Source organism: Histoplasma capsulatum (genome assembly GCF_000150115.1).
Source record: "Histoplasma capsulatum G186AR genomic scaffold supercont2.10, whole genome shotgun sequence".
NCBI lineage: Eukaryota > Fungi > Ascomycota > Eurotiomycetes > Onygenales > Ajellomycetaceae > Histoplasma > Histoplasma capsulatum.
In genome coordinates, this window is record NW_025544810.1 from 1,006,606 (window position 1) to 1,024,953 (window position 18,348).

An 18,348-nucleotide genomic window follows, 5' to 3' on the forward strand; every position below is an offset into this window, starting at 1 on the left:
AGGCCTCCAGACAATCTGTTCAGGTACCGCATGCTAGCAAATGGTGGAAGCAAATATATGTATAGTAACTACATGTGCAGTACGTATGTACAGAACATGCATATAGAACAACAGTACATCACATTGCTGTGTGGAACGGTACGGCACCTATGTACCCCGTGACATTGGCAGTTTGAACCCGATCAAGTTTAGTGCACTTCCCTCCTCCGAAGTAGATAGAAGATTTGAGGAGTACTTGGATAGGAGAGGAGCGGGAGTACTAGTATCGATGGGGAGATCATGTTTTAAAGAAGCCCTAGTCTACTATGAACACGGGTAATTGAGTTACTTACTTTGGTGGAAGCAGTAAGTAGTAAGTCAAGGTTCGCGGACCTGGCCCCTCATCACTACTAATGTCTCTCGTACACAGTTTGCAGACCCATACTCAGTCCAACCAGTCAATCCAAACCCTCTATACAATTTAGATCTCTCGGTGGCATCTACGAATTTTCAACGTGTCCAGCTATGCAGGTGTCGTGACTAGTAACTAGGAAATGAGCAAGACACAAAAAAGAACAGAGGAAAAAAAGTTATAAAATGAAAATGAATTTGAAAAAAAAAGAAAAATGATAACTAAATATTTTTCTATCTATCTATCCCATTTATAAAAGCCATATTCATAAAAACAGCGACGAAGAACGGGGAAGTCGGAAGAAGGATCCTTAACCAATCAATCATATACAATGATATTTTGCGAGAAAAATGAGACCTGGTGGTGTATTTTCTTCAATTCCCCCACTTGCCCGCTTTCTCTGAACCCAAGCCATCCTAGCGTCAAATGTGCGTTACGCATCATACGGCATGTACACGTTGGTCGCAATTATACATGTAAGAAATATCCCGAAACTTAAAGAAAACCCATTCCACAAGTCGTTGATGCTGTGTGATTGTCGTCATCATAAAATCCTCTGTTGTTGAATTGTCAACTGGCTTCTCCACTACCAACGACCATGTCGTTGATATATAACGAAATGCCAACTCCAAAAATGCGTGCCAAGTCTATCGTTCTATCGTCCCGAGTCATAAGTTCCCTGCATCACGTAACAGCACGACCACCTTCATTTAACCTTTGAAGCAGAAGCTGCTGCTGCCAACGCAGCGGGTCTCATCCACGGGTGCTGTATGACTCCCTCGATGGTGAGGCGTTGATCAACGTCCCGATCGAGCATCTGGCGAATCAGATCGATGCAATCTTCTGAGAAGGGCAGGTATGGAACGCGCAGCGGGTGGTCGAGGATCTCGTCGATATTGTAGAAAGGATTTTCTTTGTAGACGATGGTGTAGAGGAGGATACCCAGAGCCCAGACATCTTGTTCCTTGCCACCGTAGGATTTACCTTGGAGGACTTCGGGGGCGGCATAATCTATAAACACGCAATCATGATATCAGCTTTGTTTTTTCTTCTCGGGTACCAAGAGCACTTTGATTGAGAAATTACATCCTACAATAGAAAACACAAATTGATACGTACCTATCGTACCAACAAATACGTCAAAAGGGCCTTTGCTGATATACGCCGCGCTCCCGAAATCAATCAACTTGATCTTTCCCTCCCCATCAAGAATGACATTTTCATCTTTGATATCACGATGCACAACATGTGCCTTCGTATGGAGGTGATGGATCGCATCGACGACCTGGTAGAAGATATTCCGGCACTCGTCCTCATCCATATTCGACCGCAGTTCAATGTAGTCAAACAAATCCATGCCCGGAAGCCCATGAGGAACCATCTCGATGTAGTAATTGACATCGTCTTCGAAGAAGCCCTTCATCTCGACGATGTTAGGGTGCCTTAGGCCGTCTGTGCGCAAGTAATCTAGCACATGAATTTCCAAGGGGACAGTTCCGAGGCGTCGGTCTCTGGTCCACGTGTCGACGAGAATCCGTTTCTTGGTTACGTATTTGAGAACTACCTTATTTTCTGGGTTCCGCTTGCTGCGCGCCAGTTTTACTTGCCCATAAGCGCCTTGACCCATTTCCTCTAGGATGACATATTCTGATATCGATTTCTTTTTTGGCATCTCTTTCCTGAGCCCTGCGTTTCTTACTTCAGGCATTGGCTGGACGGGTTTGTCTGTCAGAGGTTCCGATGCAGCTTCGTTTAATTGCAACGATAGGAGGGACTGCTGAGCTTGGTTCTCAATCAATGGCGAATCGACGCGTGGAGTCTCTATGGGGGGTAAAGTTGGTGAACGCTGACCAGGGGAAGGCTGTTGTGGGATAGAGGGGGATTTCGCCGAGAGTGATTGGGGAAAATTGTTCTCCTCTTGCATAATTGAGTGGAATTGCCGTGAGTATGTTATCCACAACGCATATACAACTTCAGTAACGGCAACAGGTGCTCCACTTTCATCGTCTAGCGCTGGACGTTCGTTGATGTCAGGCGTCGAGTTTCCAGGAAATATGGTTTCGCTTTTAACCACACGCATTTGAACATCCACCATAATCTCTTTTCCGTCGCGGTGACGTGATGGGAGACCGTAAGGTCTGAGAAATAAAGATGCAGCATTAGCTTTCCCCTCCCGAAGGACCAACAGCGCCCTTGCTTTTCTGAAGCTATGCTCTGGTATCACCATACCATCAACCAAGGGAACATTATCTTCTTCCGTCAAAATGTTCAGGTATTCATCGAAATGTGGGATTAAATCCGTAATCATTAAACCTTTAAGATGCTCCTGGCCAAAAAGGGCAGCAGAGAATACGGAATTCGCGCTGATAACATGCAGAGTTGTTGCAGACGCAACCACAATTCCGGCAACATGTGGGAAATGGGAGATACGAAGATCACGAGGAGACGATAATTCAGTAATGGTAATCGGGATGGACGCCTCATTTTGTATCAGCGCCGTGAAGTACTTCAACTCGACAATCTCTCGGAACACATCTTCTGCATCATTCTTTTTCTGGCGTTGCGGGACGTTTGGAATAATATCCGTGATAGGAACGCCAGCCTTGAGCATCTTTACTCCCCAAATAGGCTCAATATCCCCATGACTCTCGACTAATCGTCCAGCATCATCAAAGTGTAAATAGGCCGTATTTTCTACAATTTCTTCCAATACCCATATCAACCCCCCACGTTTTTCGATCACCCAGACGCTTGCTGACCCTGTTAACCCATTCCTCTTCTGGATTGGTACGACATCACCGCACAGTAAAACACCACGAGATTTCTTGGAAGCGTGATTCGGTTTCTGGGCGGATCTTGTGCCATCAGGACTGGTGTCATTGCCACCCTCGGTTTTCGCTCTTCGAGCTTTTGCCGCGTGTGAAGGGGGCTTGCTGAGTAGGTGTGCAGTCACGCCGTTTCCCATACCGAAGAAGCGAGAATTGACGGTGTTCGTTTTCGGTTTCTCCTGTGGATCGGGCTTGCTTGAATTATCCAGAGGAGGCTTCCGTAACTTCGACTCCAGCCACTGCGTCCTCTCCTTTTGGAAGAGATCTAAGATACTTAGATTTTTGACTTCAGCTTCTGTCACACCAAAGCCTAGACATGCAAGATCATTGGCAGCGAGAATCGTCCAGGGCGCTTTTGATCCTGTTGTGAACACAGCCTGCGAAAAGGGAGACCATTTACTACTATGAGTGTGAAGGCTTGACGCACTACTGCTTAGGCCATAAGGGAAAATGCCGCTTTGAGAAGGCATTTCACCAGTCGAGTAAGGCTGAGCTAGAGCCTCCGTGAGTTGATTTTGAAGTGCAACTGAACTCAGATCCGTGAAGGTTCGTTTTAGATTAACACGCCTCGATGAAGGTGCAGACCTCATCCACCGTATTTGAGATGTTAAATGATCATCTGAAATAGGACTTAAATATTGACTTCCTCTAAGAATTTGTTGGGGCGAGGTAGTTCCATTTCCCGACGAATGTTCACCTGTGGTCTGCGACAGGGGATCATCTGCGTTCGCGAACGCCTTTTCAAATATATTGGCACCTTCAATATCTGGCGGACCAGTTAGAGGGCCTTTTGCTAAGCCTGAGTGCACATTGTGGTTTTCGTCATGTTCCAGCAGATTCGCCTTAGCTACCAATTCCATCATACTCTGAATGTCCGCGTCTCCACTTAGCCGAGCCTGTGCGTTAGCAAGATGGACATTGCTCGCTGCAAAGCCAAACCGATCTTTCATGAAGTCAATGGATCGTTTCAACACGTTTTGTCTATTGTGTAGAAAGTCTTCGGATTGCTGGGCGAACGAAAACGAATGGAGGGATTCCGAAGGAAAGCGATGCAGATCCTCGAGGCCGAGAGGGGATCGATCGGTTGAGAAATGTATCGATGGTGACCGCGACGAGGCCGCACTTTGAGGTGCGATTGGGGAGGTGAAGGCAGAATTTGATATTTTTGGGAGAGTTGGAGCTTGCCGGATACGTTGTAAACCCGATGGACCGAGTCCGTGCTCATGTTCGAGTAAAGTGGATCTATCAAACGGCATAAGTTTGTGAGGACATTCTTCTGGTGGGTGACAAGAGAAAGGAGAAATGTAGAGAAAAATGCGGACCTCGACACGTAGTCAAATTCCAAGGAACTAGCATCCAATGACTGTCTCTTTTGTGAATAGTCAGTATCATTTGTGGTTCGCACGGAAAGATTTTCTGTCGAATGATTTGTAGGCCCTGATGGCAGCAGTAAGGGTGAAGGGATTTGTCGTCCCGGAGGCGACATGAGAGAACTGAGCTCGCCTGTCTCAAAAGTAGTCAGCCAAATGTCCGGGATTTGCTAATTCCACATTTTTGACAAAGAGTTCCCTGTTGATTAGAGAAGGTCATTCAATCGGCGGTCCCTGAAATGCTTATTTGGTCCTTCTCCCGAGAGCGTCATCCCAACATTGAACGGGACATGCCCACGGGTTCGGTGGCAAGGCGTGACTAAAGATTTGCTTCCGCTGCCCATCCACCGTAAAATAGCCTAGCCCCGCCTAAAGCTCGCTACTACACCCCACAGCGGCAGCGGCATATGCGGGTTTCCTCTTCGACCATTCTTCCTGGGTGGAGGGGTTTATTCAATCCAATCCTCCCCGCATTGCAAGTCTCATCCACCAAACAGGAACAAACGGATCAACAACAGAACAAACTTGCACTAACCATCATCCTCAGTTGTATGCCGCCCCGATGGCCTCATGATGTCCGATTAATGAGCTACCGACGGACGCCTACCGGATGTTGTTGATAAGATTCAATGCTGGGCGTCGTGGGTCTGGGCGGCCCGCACTGACGATCAGATGTGTCCAGACGACATGCGCTTCGGTTCTTCACACGCCCTGTGTTTAGGGTGAGGGAAATCGGTGCAGGAGGGTTTGTTCAGTAGTGGGTGGTTTAGGATCAAAGGACGTGATTCCGCACTGTTTACCAGGTACAGAGGGATACAGAGGGCCGACAAACGGCAGGAAGCCAAAAAAAGCGGTTCCACTTTGATCTTCCCCTACTTTGATTGCTGTTTTGGTAGGCGGCGGAGGTAGAGGCGTTAAATTTCCGCGGCAATCATGGATTTGATGGGTTGATTGATAAGTAGTTTAAATGCTCATCAAGGAAGTACGGGAGGAATGAAGCTGAGCTACGTGGGTAGCCAACTATAGAAATGAAAAGAAATGAAAAGAATAAACGGAAAGGAAAGAAAACGGCCGTCCTCTCGAGTGTCAAATGACGGCGTCTTTTCAAGTTGCTTTGGATGTCGACCAAGAAAGAAGAAATTGGGAGTTGAGACACCGCAGACCGTGGGGCAAGCCGCGGAGGTTCATTCAGCCACCAGGCGAGGGAGTGGGGCGGTGCTGAACCCCACGTGGCTGAGTCGGTTGGAGGAAGATACGATACTAGTACGAGTAGCACAGGATACCATGTCCAGTGCTGCCGGAGAGGCGGCGTCATTTGCCTGATAACTAGTAATTATCTGTGACAAATGTCTTTTTTGCATGCTCTGATTGTCACACAACCCCGATTCCAACACAGAAGCTGAACCTCTCCGATCGTTGCGGAGCCACCACTCTTGATGTGCACTTGACACCATCAGCCACGGATAATGAGGATGTCTTCACTATCAGGGTGATCGGCCTGGTGGTGCTTTCTGACCGTGATGCGTGCACCTGATTTTCTTTTTTTCTTCCTTTCTCAAAAGGCGTCCTCTTTTGACATGCGTAGTATTGTCAAATTTTACGTGTAAATGGATGGGTGGTTTCATTGCTTGATCTGGGACGAGGATCCGTCGGCTCACTCATTTAACTGAATAACTAGATAATGTAGCTACCGGAGGCGGAAAGGAAAGCACAGCACAACATTGCTATCCGTCATACGAACAATAAATGGGTAACCGGTAAGGAAACATGAAAAGGTGCTAAAGATAGTTGGCGATTTAATAAAAAGTCATGCAGGGGAATCATCTTTGGTCAACCTCTGTATGCCTGTTGTAAAGGCATTTATTATCTATATGACTTGCTGAAACAATGGGGGTGGGGGAACTAGACGTGAATTTCGAATTGCGGAATAGGATCCCTGGTTGAAGGAGCTCATACCGCATACCCCCAAAGCTATACGTCTTGAAAAAGAAAAGAAACATTCTGTTATGACGTTTTGGCTACTCCACGCAAGCTATCTAGGACAACGCCATCCTCTTCATCTCCGGGCGGTTTCCTCCTCTCATCAGCCCGGTTGTCCCCAAAAAGCGTGCCTGTACTCCGACTCTGCTCTGGGGGGACTGCCACGGATGTCACAAACCCCGAACGCTCCCTGTTATCACCCAACATCCACGAAAATGGTGACTCTGCTATGGGTGCGCGCGTTGCCGGCGCTGCTGCTGGTCGCAATGGGACCGGTTTGATAATGTCTGAGGCCTCTGAGTCTCCGTTGTTAGGCAGTTCAAGGAATGCTGAGTTATTATTTCCCCTCGGCTGGCCGCTGGGGGTGTTGTTTTCTTTGCCCGCAACGACGTTGGACACAGGTTCACTTGAACGTGCTCTGGCTGGAGCCTGTGTGGCTGATTTTTCTTCGTCGGGGATTGGGATAGTGGGGTCTTCTAGGTACACTTGCACAAATTGCAGTTTTGCCAGAGCAAGATCGATGGCCTCAATGCCGGAATTGTTTGGATGCACTTGCTTAGTATGCAACTCGTTAATGGCTTCTCCCAACATTCCAGCCAAAGTCTGGCTCCGGCTCTCAAGAGCGGAAATTCTAGCATTTAGCCTACGTATCGTAGCAAGGCTGATATGTGGCGGGCTAGGCGAGTCGTGAGGCGGGCTTTCGATGCGCCGGGGTGCGGGAGTACTTGCACTGGAGTGCATGTTTTGGATATTGCGTCTAGCTTCAACCATTGCGCCACGAACGGCTTTGGTTACGCCCCATCCCTCTGTACGGCGTTGTAGCCCTTCCGACACGTCCTGGAACAAAGAATCGAGCCGTCGTTGGTGGTTTCTTGCGGGAGAAACGCTCGGGGACGGAACTTCGCTTGGCGCACTGCTGGGTTCTCGGCTTGTAAGTTTCTTCCTTCTGCGAGGCGGAAATCGTGCGACTGCAATCTGAGTCGGTGGAATGTACTGCTTATTTGGATCAGGTGCCTTTCCTGAATACTTCTGTATAAGTAGTGATGCGCCTTCGCAATTTGTGTTTTTTTCGAGGAAGAGACCGTCTTCTACGAAGGTTACTGGCTTGCAGGGAGTCGGCGCAGGATATCGCAATAACAGTCCCAGAGCAGAAGAGTAATCCGCATCGAGCACTAACGGTTTTATCAGCCATAAGTATCAGAGTAAGGTTTGACATACACATGCTTACGTTGCCACCTGATCCTGAGAAGCATTGCAACGCAAATAGCATCAATTAGTTCGAGTCTCATTTTTTCGGCAAATAGTAAATCCCATATGCTGAGCACTTCTTGGAATGAAAATTCTCGGCCAAATAGGAGACGTATCCAGCGACTATAAAATATCAGCAATAACGAAGCGCTTTCAAGTTAACTGATACTCACGTTAAGAATATTTGTGGAAGTATCTCTGTAACTTGTAGATGATCTGCCAATTCCGGGTCAACAGCCCTGAGCACTACTTGATGGATGTGCTGGCTCCGAGCAACGATAGGCGAAATATCTGATTGGACCCCAGGTACCTTTTTGGCCTCTTGCTCATAAAATAGCTTTCCAGTCTGCATGATAGCACAGAAGATCGTGAAGGCATCATGTTCTGTGTACTCCATATCGAGGACCTGCAGCATCAAATCGTCCGTTCTATTATGAGAGGCTGAAACATCTATGGACTTTTTGTCAATTGCATCGTGTTCTACAATCCACAAAACAGGTGCTAGTAACTCATGCATGCCCTGTCGGTAGCCAAGGTCGGCATTCAATTTTGTGTATATGAACAGTATATCTAGCATCCGTGCCTTTGTCGTGGGCTCCCGAAAGAAATAGTTTTCCTGCATGCATCTTTCCACATCCTGGTATATTTCTGCCCTTATAGCTTCATCTCGTCGTAGGGTTTGCCAAGGAGACTATGGGAAGAATAAGTTAGGCACAGGGTGACAGGTCACCAAGTCTTCTAAGGTCGCAAAGGGGTGCAAGCGCACCTCATCATCCTCGGCCAACGGGTCTGCTGTAGACGGTAGGTCATCTGGATGCTGTATATACTTTAGGAAGTATTCCCGCAGTGACTGGTACGCAGCTCTCGAGTCAAGTATCTGGACAGGCCAAGAAGCGGTATCGAGGTTTTGATGAATAAGAAACGCCTGGTAATTTGTTGAGCACTAAACAGCCAAAGAAAATGCGGTTTCATGTAGGCTGAAGCTGACCTTCCAGCACACCGATCTCAAACCATCTTCACATGGTCCCCCACCATGTTTGTCTCTCAACGCGTGCTTGAGCTCGGCTAACGAGGATTTGCCGTTGAAAAGCGAATGCCAACGTTTCCTTCCTAACCTATTAGTAGGAGGAACGAATAAATGAAAAGGATAGGTCATACCGAGCTTCCTCCACAGTTTTCATGGCATCGTCGGACTATCCTTTCTGCTTCCTCCTATGCTTGTGGTTCACAGGTTGAGTGGTGACAAGTTCCTAGCTTGTAGTCAAATTACGTCACATCGCTTATCTCACCCAGAGATCCCCTGTTTAATTAGTTGATCATGGTTCAACCGATGGACCGTGCATACAAAATTGTATTGTGAAGTGTCGCGCACTTGGGGATTTCCTGATCCCCTCTGGTGGAGTTGCAAAATGATCGTTTCCTATTGTGGCGGACGTAAAGCTTGCGAAAACAGAATTTTCTGCCACCCCCTGAAAAGTAGTAGCAAAACACCGCAAAAATAACCAAAATATCCACGTATCTCTAGAATCATTCAAATATCATCCAATTCATTCAAATACGCACCTTTATCATCAAATACGCACCTTTATCATCAAATCTGCCAATATGCCCCGCAACACCCACTGTTCTACTGCCTCACAAGCTCGTAAAAGGACTCCAACTACTCTGTGTCTTTGTCTGCCCAAACTGCCTGTTCTGGATGTTCCGGATAATGACAAGAATCCAACTGATGATGAGAAGGAGGAGGAGGAGGAGGAGAAGGAGGAGACACAGTCAGAAGATCCTCGATTTCTGCAAACACCTACCTCTGAGCCTGAGATCTCATTCAGGCTGTATGAATGGGTGATTATCAATGGGATAAAGGAGTCTATAAAGATCAAGTTATGGAATGTCACAACAAATGATATGACTGTCAGCTTCTATTGTATTCAATATACTGCAAAAAGAATAGCTGAAGAGTATGTTATGAAGCAGAACTGCAAGGAGATAGAAGTTGCAAATTGTATAGCAGTCATCTCATCAAACAAATGTGGATCTTCAATCAAAATCACCCTTGAGAAGGAGACAGATTGGAGAGAGATTATCACTCTTTTGAAGAAGTTATATAAGGAGAAGATGAGCGGATTTAGCATTGAGATTACCACCTCTTTTAATCTTCTTGATATCTCAACTCTATTCTCAAACACCTCTGTAATACGCGGTCCTGCAGCTTTCATTGGAGTGTCGGATTCACAATTAACAACCCAGACATTGGCATCAAAAAGAGCATTAGATGTCAAAGAAGAAGTAATCTCACCACCTGCCAAATCCCCTCTCTATCGTCCTGCCAAATCCTCTCAAATTCATGAAATATCCAATGATGAAAAGCTGCCGCCTACGCGTACAAGATCCACGGCCACTAGCCAGCAGCTGAAGGAGGCTCGAAATTGATGGTCAAATGAGTGTGATTCTTTGTGGATTGGGTGTGAGATAACTGCTCACTGGTGTTGTCAAAAGATGAATTGTCATAACTTTGAGCAGGGCACTTGTTGAATGGCTTTTGATGATACTCATATTCAACTCCTGAGTAGTGAGATTGCCAGTTGGATAGATGATGTTGAACATGGACATGCAATAGTTAAAAATCTGTCAAGAAAGATGACAAAAAGATTAATGGATAGAAAGGAGAAGAAGGAATGAAAAAGTGAATCTATCTCTGCTTCTAACCCTTCTATACAGACACCTCAGATGTCAGCAGTTATCTTCCCTCCCTCAACTTCTTCTTCATCTAATATTGTGTCTTCAAGTGAGATAATCAATGTGATGGTGATGAAATATATGATGGAAGGAATGGGAGGCATGGGAGGACTGAATTCAAACTTGTCATCAAATCCAAACCTGCTGTCGAATCCAAACCTGCTGTTGAATTCAAATCTGCTGTTGAATTCAAATCTGCCGTCGAATCCAAACCTGCCGTCGAATCCAAATCTGCTGTCGAATCCAAACCTGCCTCCTATTCAAAGTAGTCCAATCCCTCAGTTTGGTGAACATGTGGATCTGTTTATTGATGAGTTCTTCAACTGGTTGATGACAGAGAGATCTCAAAGAGCAGAAGCTCTTTTAACTGCAAAGAGCATTATTCAGAATGAAGGATTTGAACTGGATCATATACAGACAATGACAAATGAGCAGGTGGTTCAGTTGAATATTGGAATGGGTATATTCTTGATAATAAGAGATGGGTTAAAGAGTCCTATCTGGCAGTCATGGTTGAAGGAGATTAAATTGTCTTTATCTGCTGTTTGTAGTGATGGCAGCAGACCTCATACTGCTTCTGCTTCTGAATTTGAAACTTAGATATTATATATCATCATAATTGAATTGCAATCTGAATCTTTCTAGATTTTACAATACTATCCTATATGAGCAGATCTGAAATATCCTCTTGCATCTTCTTCTCCCATGAAGTTCTCAACTGCATGATGCAAGAAGGCTTCAAAATCTCCATCAAACTGATTCTCTAACTGACATCTGTATCTTCTAATCCATTCTTTCAATGTGTGAAATGACTCCTCTATAGGATTATAATCAGGAGAATATGGGGGTAAGAATAAAAGTCCAATGCCAGCTTCTCTGCAGAGATCTCACAGTGCTTGTGAACAATGAGAAGAGCAATTATCCATCACTAGGTAGTGATAACCTTGTTGGCATTTGGGCAGTATCCGGACACGTACAAACTCATTGAACCTCTCTGTATTATAGGACCTCTGATATATATCATAATCAAGATATCCATTGACACTTATCGCAGGTAAGATTGATCATCTGCAAGATCATTTACAGGGCCTTCTAATGTGACAAGGGAATCCTCTGCTTGATCATTTATATCATCAATCTGCAGTACATTCATTTGCAGCACTCTCATCTAAAAATATAAGTTGATCAGGTTGATACTGAGTAACTTGAATACATCATTCAGCTCGAAGTTCTTCATCGCGTTGAGTGGCCATGGGTTCAATCTATATCAAATAGAACTGACAGATTAGCAGGTTCTATAAGTGACAATTGCAATAATTAATCACCTTTTTCTGTGTCAAATTCAGTTTCTTCAACAATCTAGATATCAATTGAGGGTGGATATCAACATCAAATTCATCCTTCACAAAGCAGACAGCCTCATCGCGATATGCAGTTGGATATGCCTCAAAAAAATCCTCCAAATCTGACAAGATATCTGGTGTGATCTTTGGCTTTACACCCCATGTTGAATGAGGACTTCTAGCAGTTCCAAAGCAGTGAATATTTTGTTGGATTTGATATACAGTGGCCAGATGGCACTCAATGGTCCGCGCAATCTGAGCAGGCATATAACCATTGTTTAGAAGGTGTACGATCTCATTGGTGGTAAATTCGCTGAGCTGGGGGGGCATATTGGCAGATTTGATGATAAAGGTGCGTATTTGATGATAAAGGTGCGTATTTGAATGAATTGGATGATATTTGAATGATTCTAGAGATACGTGGATATTTTGGTTATTTTTGCGGTGTTTTGCTACTACTTTTCAGGGGGTGGCAGAAAATTCTGTTTTCGCAAGCTTTACGTCCGCCACAATAGTACAGGTTAGTAAACCCCGGTTCTTGGCATGTTTTGCGTTTCCCTTTGGACAGTCCTCATTTTTTTGAGGAGGCTTTGTTCTCATCGAAGATCTTGCACGGAGCCGGGACTTTCGAGTGAAGCGATGAGTGAATCTATTCAGCAGACCATCGGTGTGGCGTTAATTTAAGGGTGCTACCGGTTACCATCGTGATGACGGATGTTGGCTTCGAGCTCTTCACTACCCCGGGAACGCAGACAAGTCGAGCTTGATATCTTCTTCGACTATTTTATATATCACTGCCATGTCTGCCGATCTTCTAGCTGCTTTCGGTGAGCCGAACGCTACCGGTCAATGGGACCAGTCATCTCAGAAATCGCCTCCTGAGAACGATCGAGCCTCGCGATTTTTTGACCCAGACAACAACAAGGGGTGTGGGGCCTGGGGCTCATTCTTATCTACCTCACGAGATGCCCGCGCCGCAAACAAAAGCAATAGTGAACAGGGTTTCTGTGCCCGCACGCCTACGCCAGATTTAAAGCCAGCCCAGGTAGCGTCTACTTCAAGCAAAAACCTGTGGCGGGTGGAAAGCGGTACGGATGTATTGTTTGATGCATCCACGGAAGATATAAAAGACGACGATGAAACTGATGAATGGGGAGAGTTTGAAACAGCAAATCCTCCCGGAGTGGACAGTAACAGTGGTAATGCTGATAATTTACTATCCTGGGATACTAGAAACGATACTGCTCTTGATATGGCATCTGGCGCGACAGAAAGCACAACTGCAAAATTTCACCAACAGTCGTTGCTGGATTTACTCCCCCCCAATGTTAAAACGGATGATAAAAGAGCAATCGAGGTAGCGGCGGCTGATGTTTCTCCTTGGGACAACGCGTGGACAAAGTTCGAAGAAAGCAGTGGCAGTAACATCGTTCCGTCAAAGTCTGAACAATCGGACGATGATGACTGGGGGGATTTCGCAGATGCTACCTGGACTGCCAATACAACTCCGGCAATATTTCTGGAACCATCCAGACCGGACGTTGCCCTGCTCGAGACAGCAACAGCAGAAGTAAACCAGCCAGTATTTATGCAACCCCCGACAACCCCCATGATGCCCACAAAATCTAATACTTTCCAACATCGCCCTATGAATATTCCCCCTCCATCAATCCTTCTGCCTCTATTCCCGCCGCTTCTAGAACAATATTATCAGGAATCGGTCAAGTGCAAGCAAGTAGGGTCGAAAGATCCGAAGCTAGTTTCATCCCTTGAAAACGATTTGAAGGTCATGGCACGTATTCTAGCCGGACGTACACTTCGTTGGAAACGAGACACCGTGTTAAGCCAAAGCATGAAAATCGGCCCCGCAAACTCTGGAAAAGCCGGTGGAATGAAACTCAACAGCGTAAATAAAAGCGAAAATGTGAAGGAAGAGAAAGAAGCCGTTGAGGTCCTTGAAGCGTGGCAGAAGCGAAGCAGTTATCTGAATTCTTTCCTTTTGTCCGCTGGTGGACGCGCAGTACCCGTTCTGCCTAAAAACGTGCAAGTGAGGACGGGGACGGTTGAAGAGGACGGAGCTTTCAAGGCGTCACATGCCTGTGGACTATGTGGGTTGAAGCGGGATGAGAGGATTCCTAAAATTGATGGGATCGTTCACGACAATTTCGGAGAATGGTGGATTGAGCTTTGGGGACACACGGATTGCAGGAACTTCTGGGAGGCTAATTGCAACAGACTTAATCAACGCTGAGGAGTTTTGCATCACGGACAATATTTGTGAAGGGAGGGAGTTGTGAAGGAGTTGGCGGCGGTGGGTTCCTGAGGCTATATTGCTTGGTTTTGCTCATCAATAAGTTCAATCCACCATGAGCAAAGAATGCAGTAGCGCCAGGCATCATCATACCAGAATTGGCTCTCCACCCACCTCATCTTGGGATATTTAATTTATTTACAGCGATTTTAATAGTTAGTTAATTTTTGTTCATTGGTTCTCTGATGAAGCGACAGGTGCCATGGTGTCGACATATTTAAATAAGGTGCCTGAAATTAATATAATTAATATATCAACATCCATCATTTCAAAACATTATGAACCTCCCATAGGGTCTGATCTTAGTTAGGTTCCCATCAGAAAAACCATGGAAAAACTGAATGGGTATCGAGATACGGCAATATTGACTAGTTACTAGCCAAATCGTTGATAACTAATTTATCCCGATGATGTCATTGTAGCAGGCAATCATTTCACAAGGGCGACCTGCGGATGCTCGGGAGACATCAAAGCCGACCCCCATATGTCCCATGTTGGTTCTTGAATTTATCCTCACGACCTCGACTGCCTACTTCCATGTTGTCATGGGCGCGAGATACATATGTGCGGAATAACATTCCTCCCTGAACTACATGTTCCAACCTTGTCCGGGGATGATCCAGTGACCTGCTCATCGATCACGGACCAGTTATAGTTAGTTCATCTCAATCCGCTCACGCCCCCCATCTCTCGTGGGCTTATCGCCATTGCCTAGCCCTCCTCCTTATCCTCTCTCTTCTCCACACCCTTCTTTCCCAACACACACACTGTTTTTCTTCGTCTGCTGGTCTCGTTTGACAACCCGGAAATCCACCGAAGGGAAGTTGCCTGTAGCGTCTATCTATCTATCCATCCATCTTCTGGATCGGCCTGTCCCCCTCAAGTCTTCGGCCCTGCGTTTGCCCTTCGATTGGGCAAGTTTATGCCCCAGCATACCTCCCTCGGAACTACCGACAACACAAGTCGTTCTAACTCGAGCCATAAGAGGTCATCGCTGCATCTTGCCGGAAGAGTGAAATATCGTCTTCGGGTGTGTGAGCACAAAAACTTGCAACTGCCTTTAGAACTTTCACCTTGATACTAAGGAATAGTAGCGGGGACCCGTTCTCTTCTGACGAGGAGAATCCGCAGAGAACGGCAGCTAGAACCAGAAAAAAAAAATAAACAGAGAGAGAGGATCCTTGTGTGACGTGACGAGGTCATTTAATTTCTAAAACTCTCCTCGTTCTAAATCATCTTCTCACTATACAGACGACCTCACCCCTCAAAGAGCTGGGCCTCTTCGCTTTTCATTTGAAAAACATTTTTATATCTTCACACATTTTTACTTACCTTAAACGAGAAAAAGCTGCTTCTCCTAACTGCAGTTTGTTGCTTCCAGTTGATGTCAAACCTACATCCTCCTCACTGAACCCCGCCTTGAGAATTGGAATCACCATCGAGAGAACTATTCCTTTATTATACCCCGTGACAATTGACGTGGTGCATATCACTGGTTTCCGTTAGGCGAACAGTGGTGACAGCCCTTCGCAATGGGTCTCTCATACAACATCTACCTCACTTCCAATAAGATCTTTGGGTGCAAAACCTGCAAAACCCACTTGGCTGATTACCACGATATCATAAGTCGAGTAGGCTGGCCCCTGTTTTTCACACTTTTATCAACTTACCTAGCCCCGCCCCCCCCCCCCCACCCCCCCTTCATATACTCACTGCTATCTCGTCCTCACTTAAAGAGAAATTGACCTTACCTCTGACATTCTCTCTTCTTCCCCATACTAGAATTTTCGTGGCCAACATGGCAAAGCCTACCTCTTCAATAACGTAGTCAACATAACCAAGCCGAGGCTGTGGAGCGGAGCATGACAACCGGCCGGCATGTTGTTCGAGACATTATGTGCCGGCAGTGCAAAGAGATCGTCGGGTGGAAGTACGATAAAGCATACGAGACCACCGAGAAATACAAAGAGGGCAAATTCATCCTGGAAGCTGAGCTGCTATGTATGGTATACTAGAATGCCTTCGGTTCGGGCTTTCGACTTGCCTCTCCTTTTTTCTCTCTATCTTTCGTTTCATTCTGGATTCATAATTTATTCTCTCCGTTTCCGTATCATTTAGCCTCGATCATAATGGTGCAATGATCGATGGGGTTCTTTCAAATTCAGCCCTTGAAGCGAATTGGACCTTCCAGCAGAACTGCATAGCAATTTAGAACATAACATCATAGGGTACGGCGAAAAGGGGTGTTGGGTCGGTTTTGGTTTGATATTTTTCGTCAGTTTTCTCGTTCTTTCAATTTTCCTTTTCTGATTTTTTCCAACCCCCTTTGTTTCTCTCTCTTAACACGTCGGAACTTGTTTAAGTCTGCAAAATGGCGTTGCTATCGGATTCTGGGTTTCGGGCATTTTCCATTTATGAGTAGGGAGGGGTGGTGGATATATTTCCCTCCTTATGATTTTTGTATCTTTTTTTTGGTAGTGGTTGCTCTACTCCTCTTTGTTTTTCCTTCATCTCCGCCCCCATGCTCAGCGCAGATATCAATGATTTTATTTTGTTCTCCTAATTTTCTTGTCAGTGTCTCGTTCTGCTCTCTGTTTTACTGAAGAGTTTTTTCAATGGCGAAGAAGGATATTATATACTCATAGGAATTCAGTTTGAGTTATTATTATTCTAATTTAATTTAATTTTTTTTTCCATTCATTATTTTATTCTAACTCTTGTATAATTTAGGTAACATCATTCGAGAAACTATTTGTTTTGTCTCCATATGGGTTTCTAAAAGGTCTCAAATTTCGCAATTCCCCACCTCCAAACGTCAAACGGCTATTCACATTTATGATGTTCCCAGGGGATATTTATATATCTGCCATACCTGCTGCATGACCCTCATCTGTTATCTCCAGTTAACAACCCTTGCATTCATTATGTCATACGCGGTATGGGTGCTGAGGGCATATAGCATACAAAAAAGGTCCACCTTGTCCACCCCATGTTTTGATTAGCTTTCGGTTTTTTTTTTTTTTTTTTTTTTTTTTGCTTCATTTCATAATGGCCTTATTAGTTGCTTCTGTCTCCATGTTTCTTCACCTATCTCGATTGAATCAAGGGATTCCCCCTCCCGCAGTTAAGGGGCGTTAGTTAGTGACAAGCCCGCAAGTGGTTACCTATCCCCCACATTTACCTCGTGGTTAACAGCTGGCCCTTGAAATATTTGACGGTTCATCTGGGAGAAGGCAATTTTAACTTTTTTAACTCGGTGGGATTTGAACTCAGTGCAAACCCAGTCTTTTACATCGGAACAGATTCTTTTCGTTTGTAATCTTCAATCCGTAACCAGTAAATTCTAATTGAAAACTAACTATTGACATCAAATCTGATTGGTCAGGTGTTTCTTGACCTTCTTCAAATTCTCAACCATGAGTTCTTCCATGTTGTTAACATCTATTTATAGTTATGACTGTATTATGTGGGTTTTTTTTTGCACTACTTCTTTAATCGTCTTCCTCGAAGAATTCAATTTTAGCTGAAGTTTTAGCTGAAAAACATTGGAATTGCCATCAACTGGTTCACTTTGTTCTGCCGAGTGTATGCTCGATAGACACAAGATCCAGCTCCATCCATTGAAGGACTTAAAAGCACCTTAGAACATATCGGCTTCATTCAATATTGACGAATAATTTCTTACAACATCTTTGATGGCACACATCATAACTGTAGACATGAGATTAAAGTCTATTAGAGTCTATAATAAGAATTCAGTATTGGTAAAACAAGAAGCTATAAATAGCGAATGGTTGATACCAAGGAGATAAGCCAAGATGTTGCAATGTTACTGAACACACAGATATTAGATCAATCTCCGAGGGTGGGGGATTATATTGCTATTGATGTCATTCTTCAGCATTTCTGGGCTCACATTCAATAAACTGATCTCAAGCATTGTGAATCTTGAACTGTATAGTTTCATAATCAGTGCTACTAGCCTACCTATTGCACCTTTCGTCCACTTCTATATCGTGTACAAGGTGGTCTGTAAGCTCAACGCTGCGGTTGTGTTGTTCTAGCTCAATGCAATTGATTAATCATGCTTTTCTGAGTAGTGTAAGGGACAAGGCATCCGTTCATGCTCCATGTGTTTTCC

At 45.0% G+C, this 18,348-nt stretch overlaps 4 protein-coding genes across 4 annotated transcripts; 1 reads left to right on the forward strand and 3 right to left on the reverse strand.

Annotated features, from left to right (window-relative positions):
* Positions 1-1,097: 1,097 nt before the first annotated feature.
* HCBG_06997 (serine/threonine-protein kinase ppk6) lies at positions 1,098-4,705 on the reverse strand (the record flags this gene model as incomplete). Its single annotated transcript, XM_045434046.1, has 3 exons — positions 1,098-1,402; positions 1,511-4,461; positions 4,542-4,705. The coding sequence occupies 3 exons, from the start codon at positions 4,703-4,705 to the stop codon at positions 1,098-1,100; spliced, it is 3,420 nt and encodes a 1,139-aa protein (XP_045285527.1).
* Positions 4,706-6,593: 1,888 nt separating this feature from the next.
* Positions 6,594-8,998, reverse strand: HCBG_06998 (TBC1D5 protein; the record flags this gene model as incomplete). The annotated part of the gene is made up of 6 exons (XM_045434047.1): positions 6,594-7,741; positions 7,798-7,940; positions 7,991-8,508; positions 8,584-8,742; positions 8,806-8,923; positions 8,976-8,998. 6 exons carry the CDS (start codon positions 8,996-8,998, stop codon positions 6,594-6,596), a joined length of 2,109 nt encoding a protein of 702 aa, XP_045285528.1.
* Positions 8,999-12,695: 3,697 nt separating this feature from the next.
* Positions 12,696-14,481, forward strand: HCBG_06999 (uncharacterized protein; the record flags this gene model as incomplete). Its single annotated transcript, XM_045434048.1, has 1 exon — positions 12,696-14,481. One exon carries the CDS (start codon positions 12,696-12,698, stop codon positions 14,145-14,147), a length of 1,452 nt encoding a protein of 483 aa, XP_045285529.1.
* Positions 14,482-14,483: 2 nt separating this feature from the next.
* HCBG_07000 (uncharacterized protein) lies at positions 14,484-16,007 on the reverse strand (the record flags this gene model as incomplete). The annotated part of the gene is made up of 5 exons (XM_045434049.1): positions 14,484-14,503; positions 14,801-14,834; positions 15,144-15,231; positions 15,540-15,699; positions 15,959-16,007. The coding sequence occupies 5 exons, from the start codon at positions 16,005-16,007 to the stop codon at positions 14,484-14,486; spliced, it is 351 nt and encodes a 116-aa protein (XP_045285530.1).
* Positions 16,008-18,348: the final 2,341 nt, after the last annotated feature.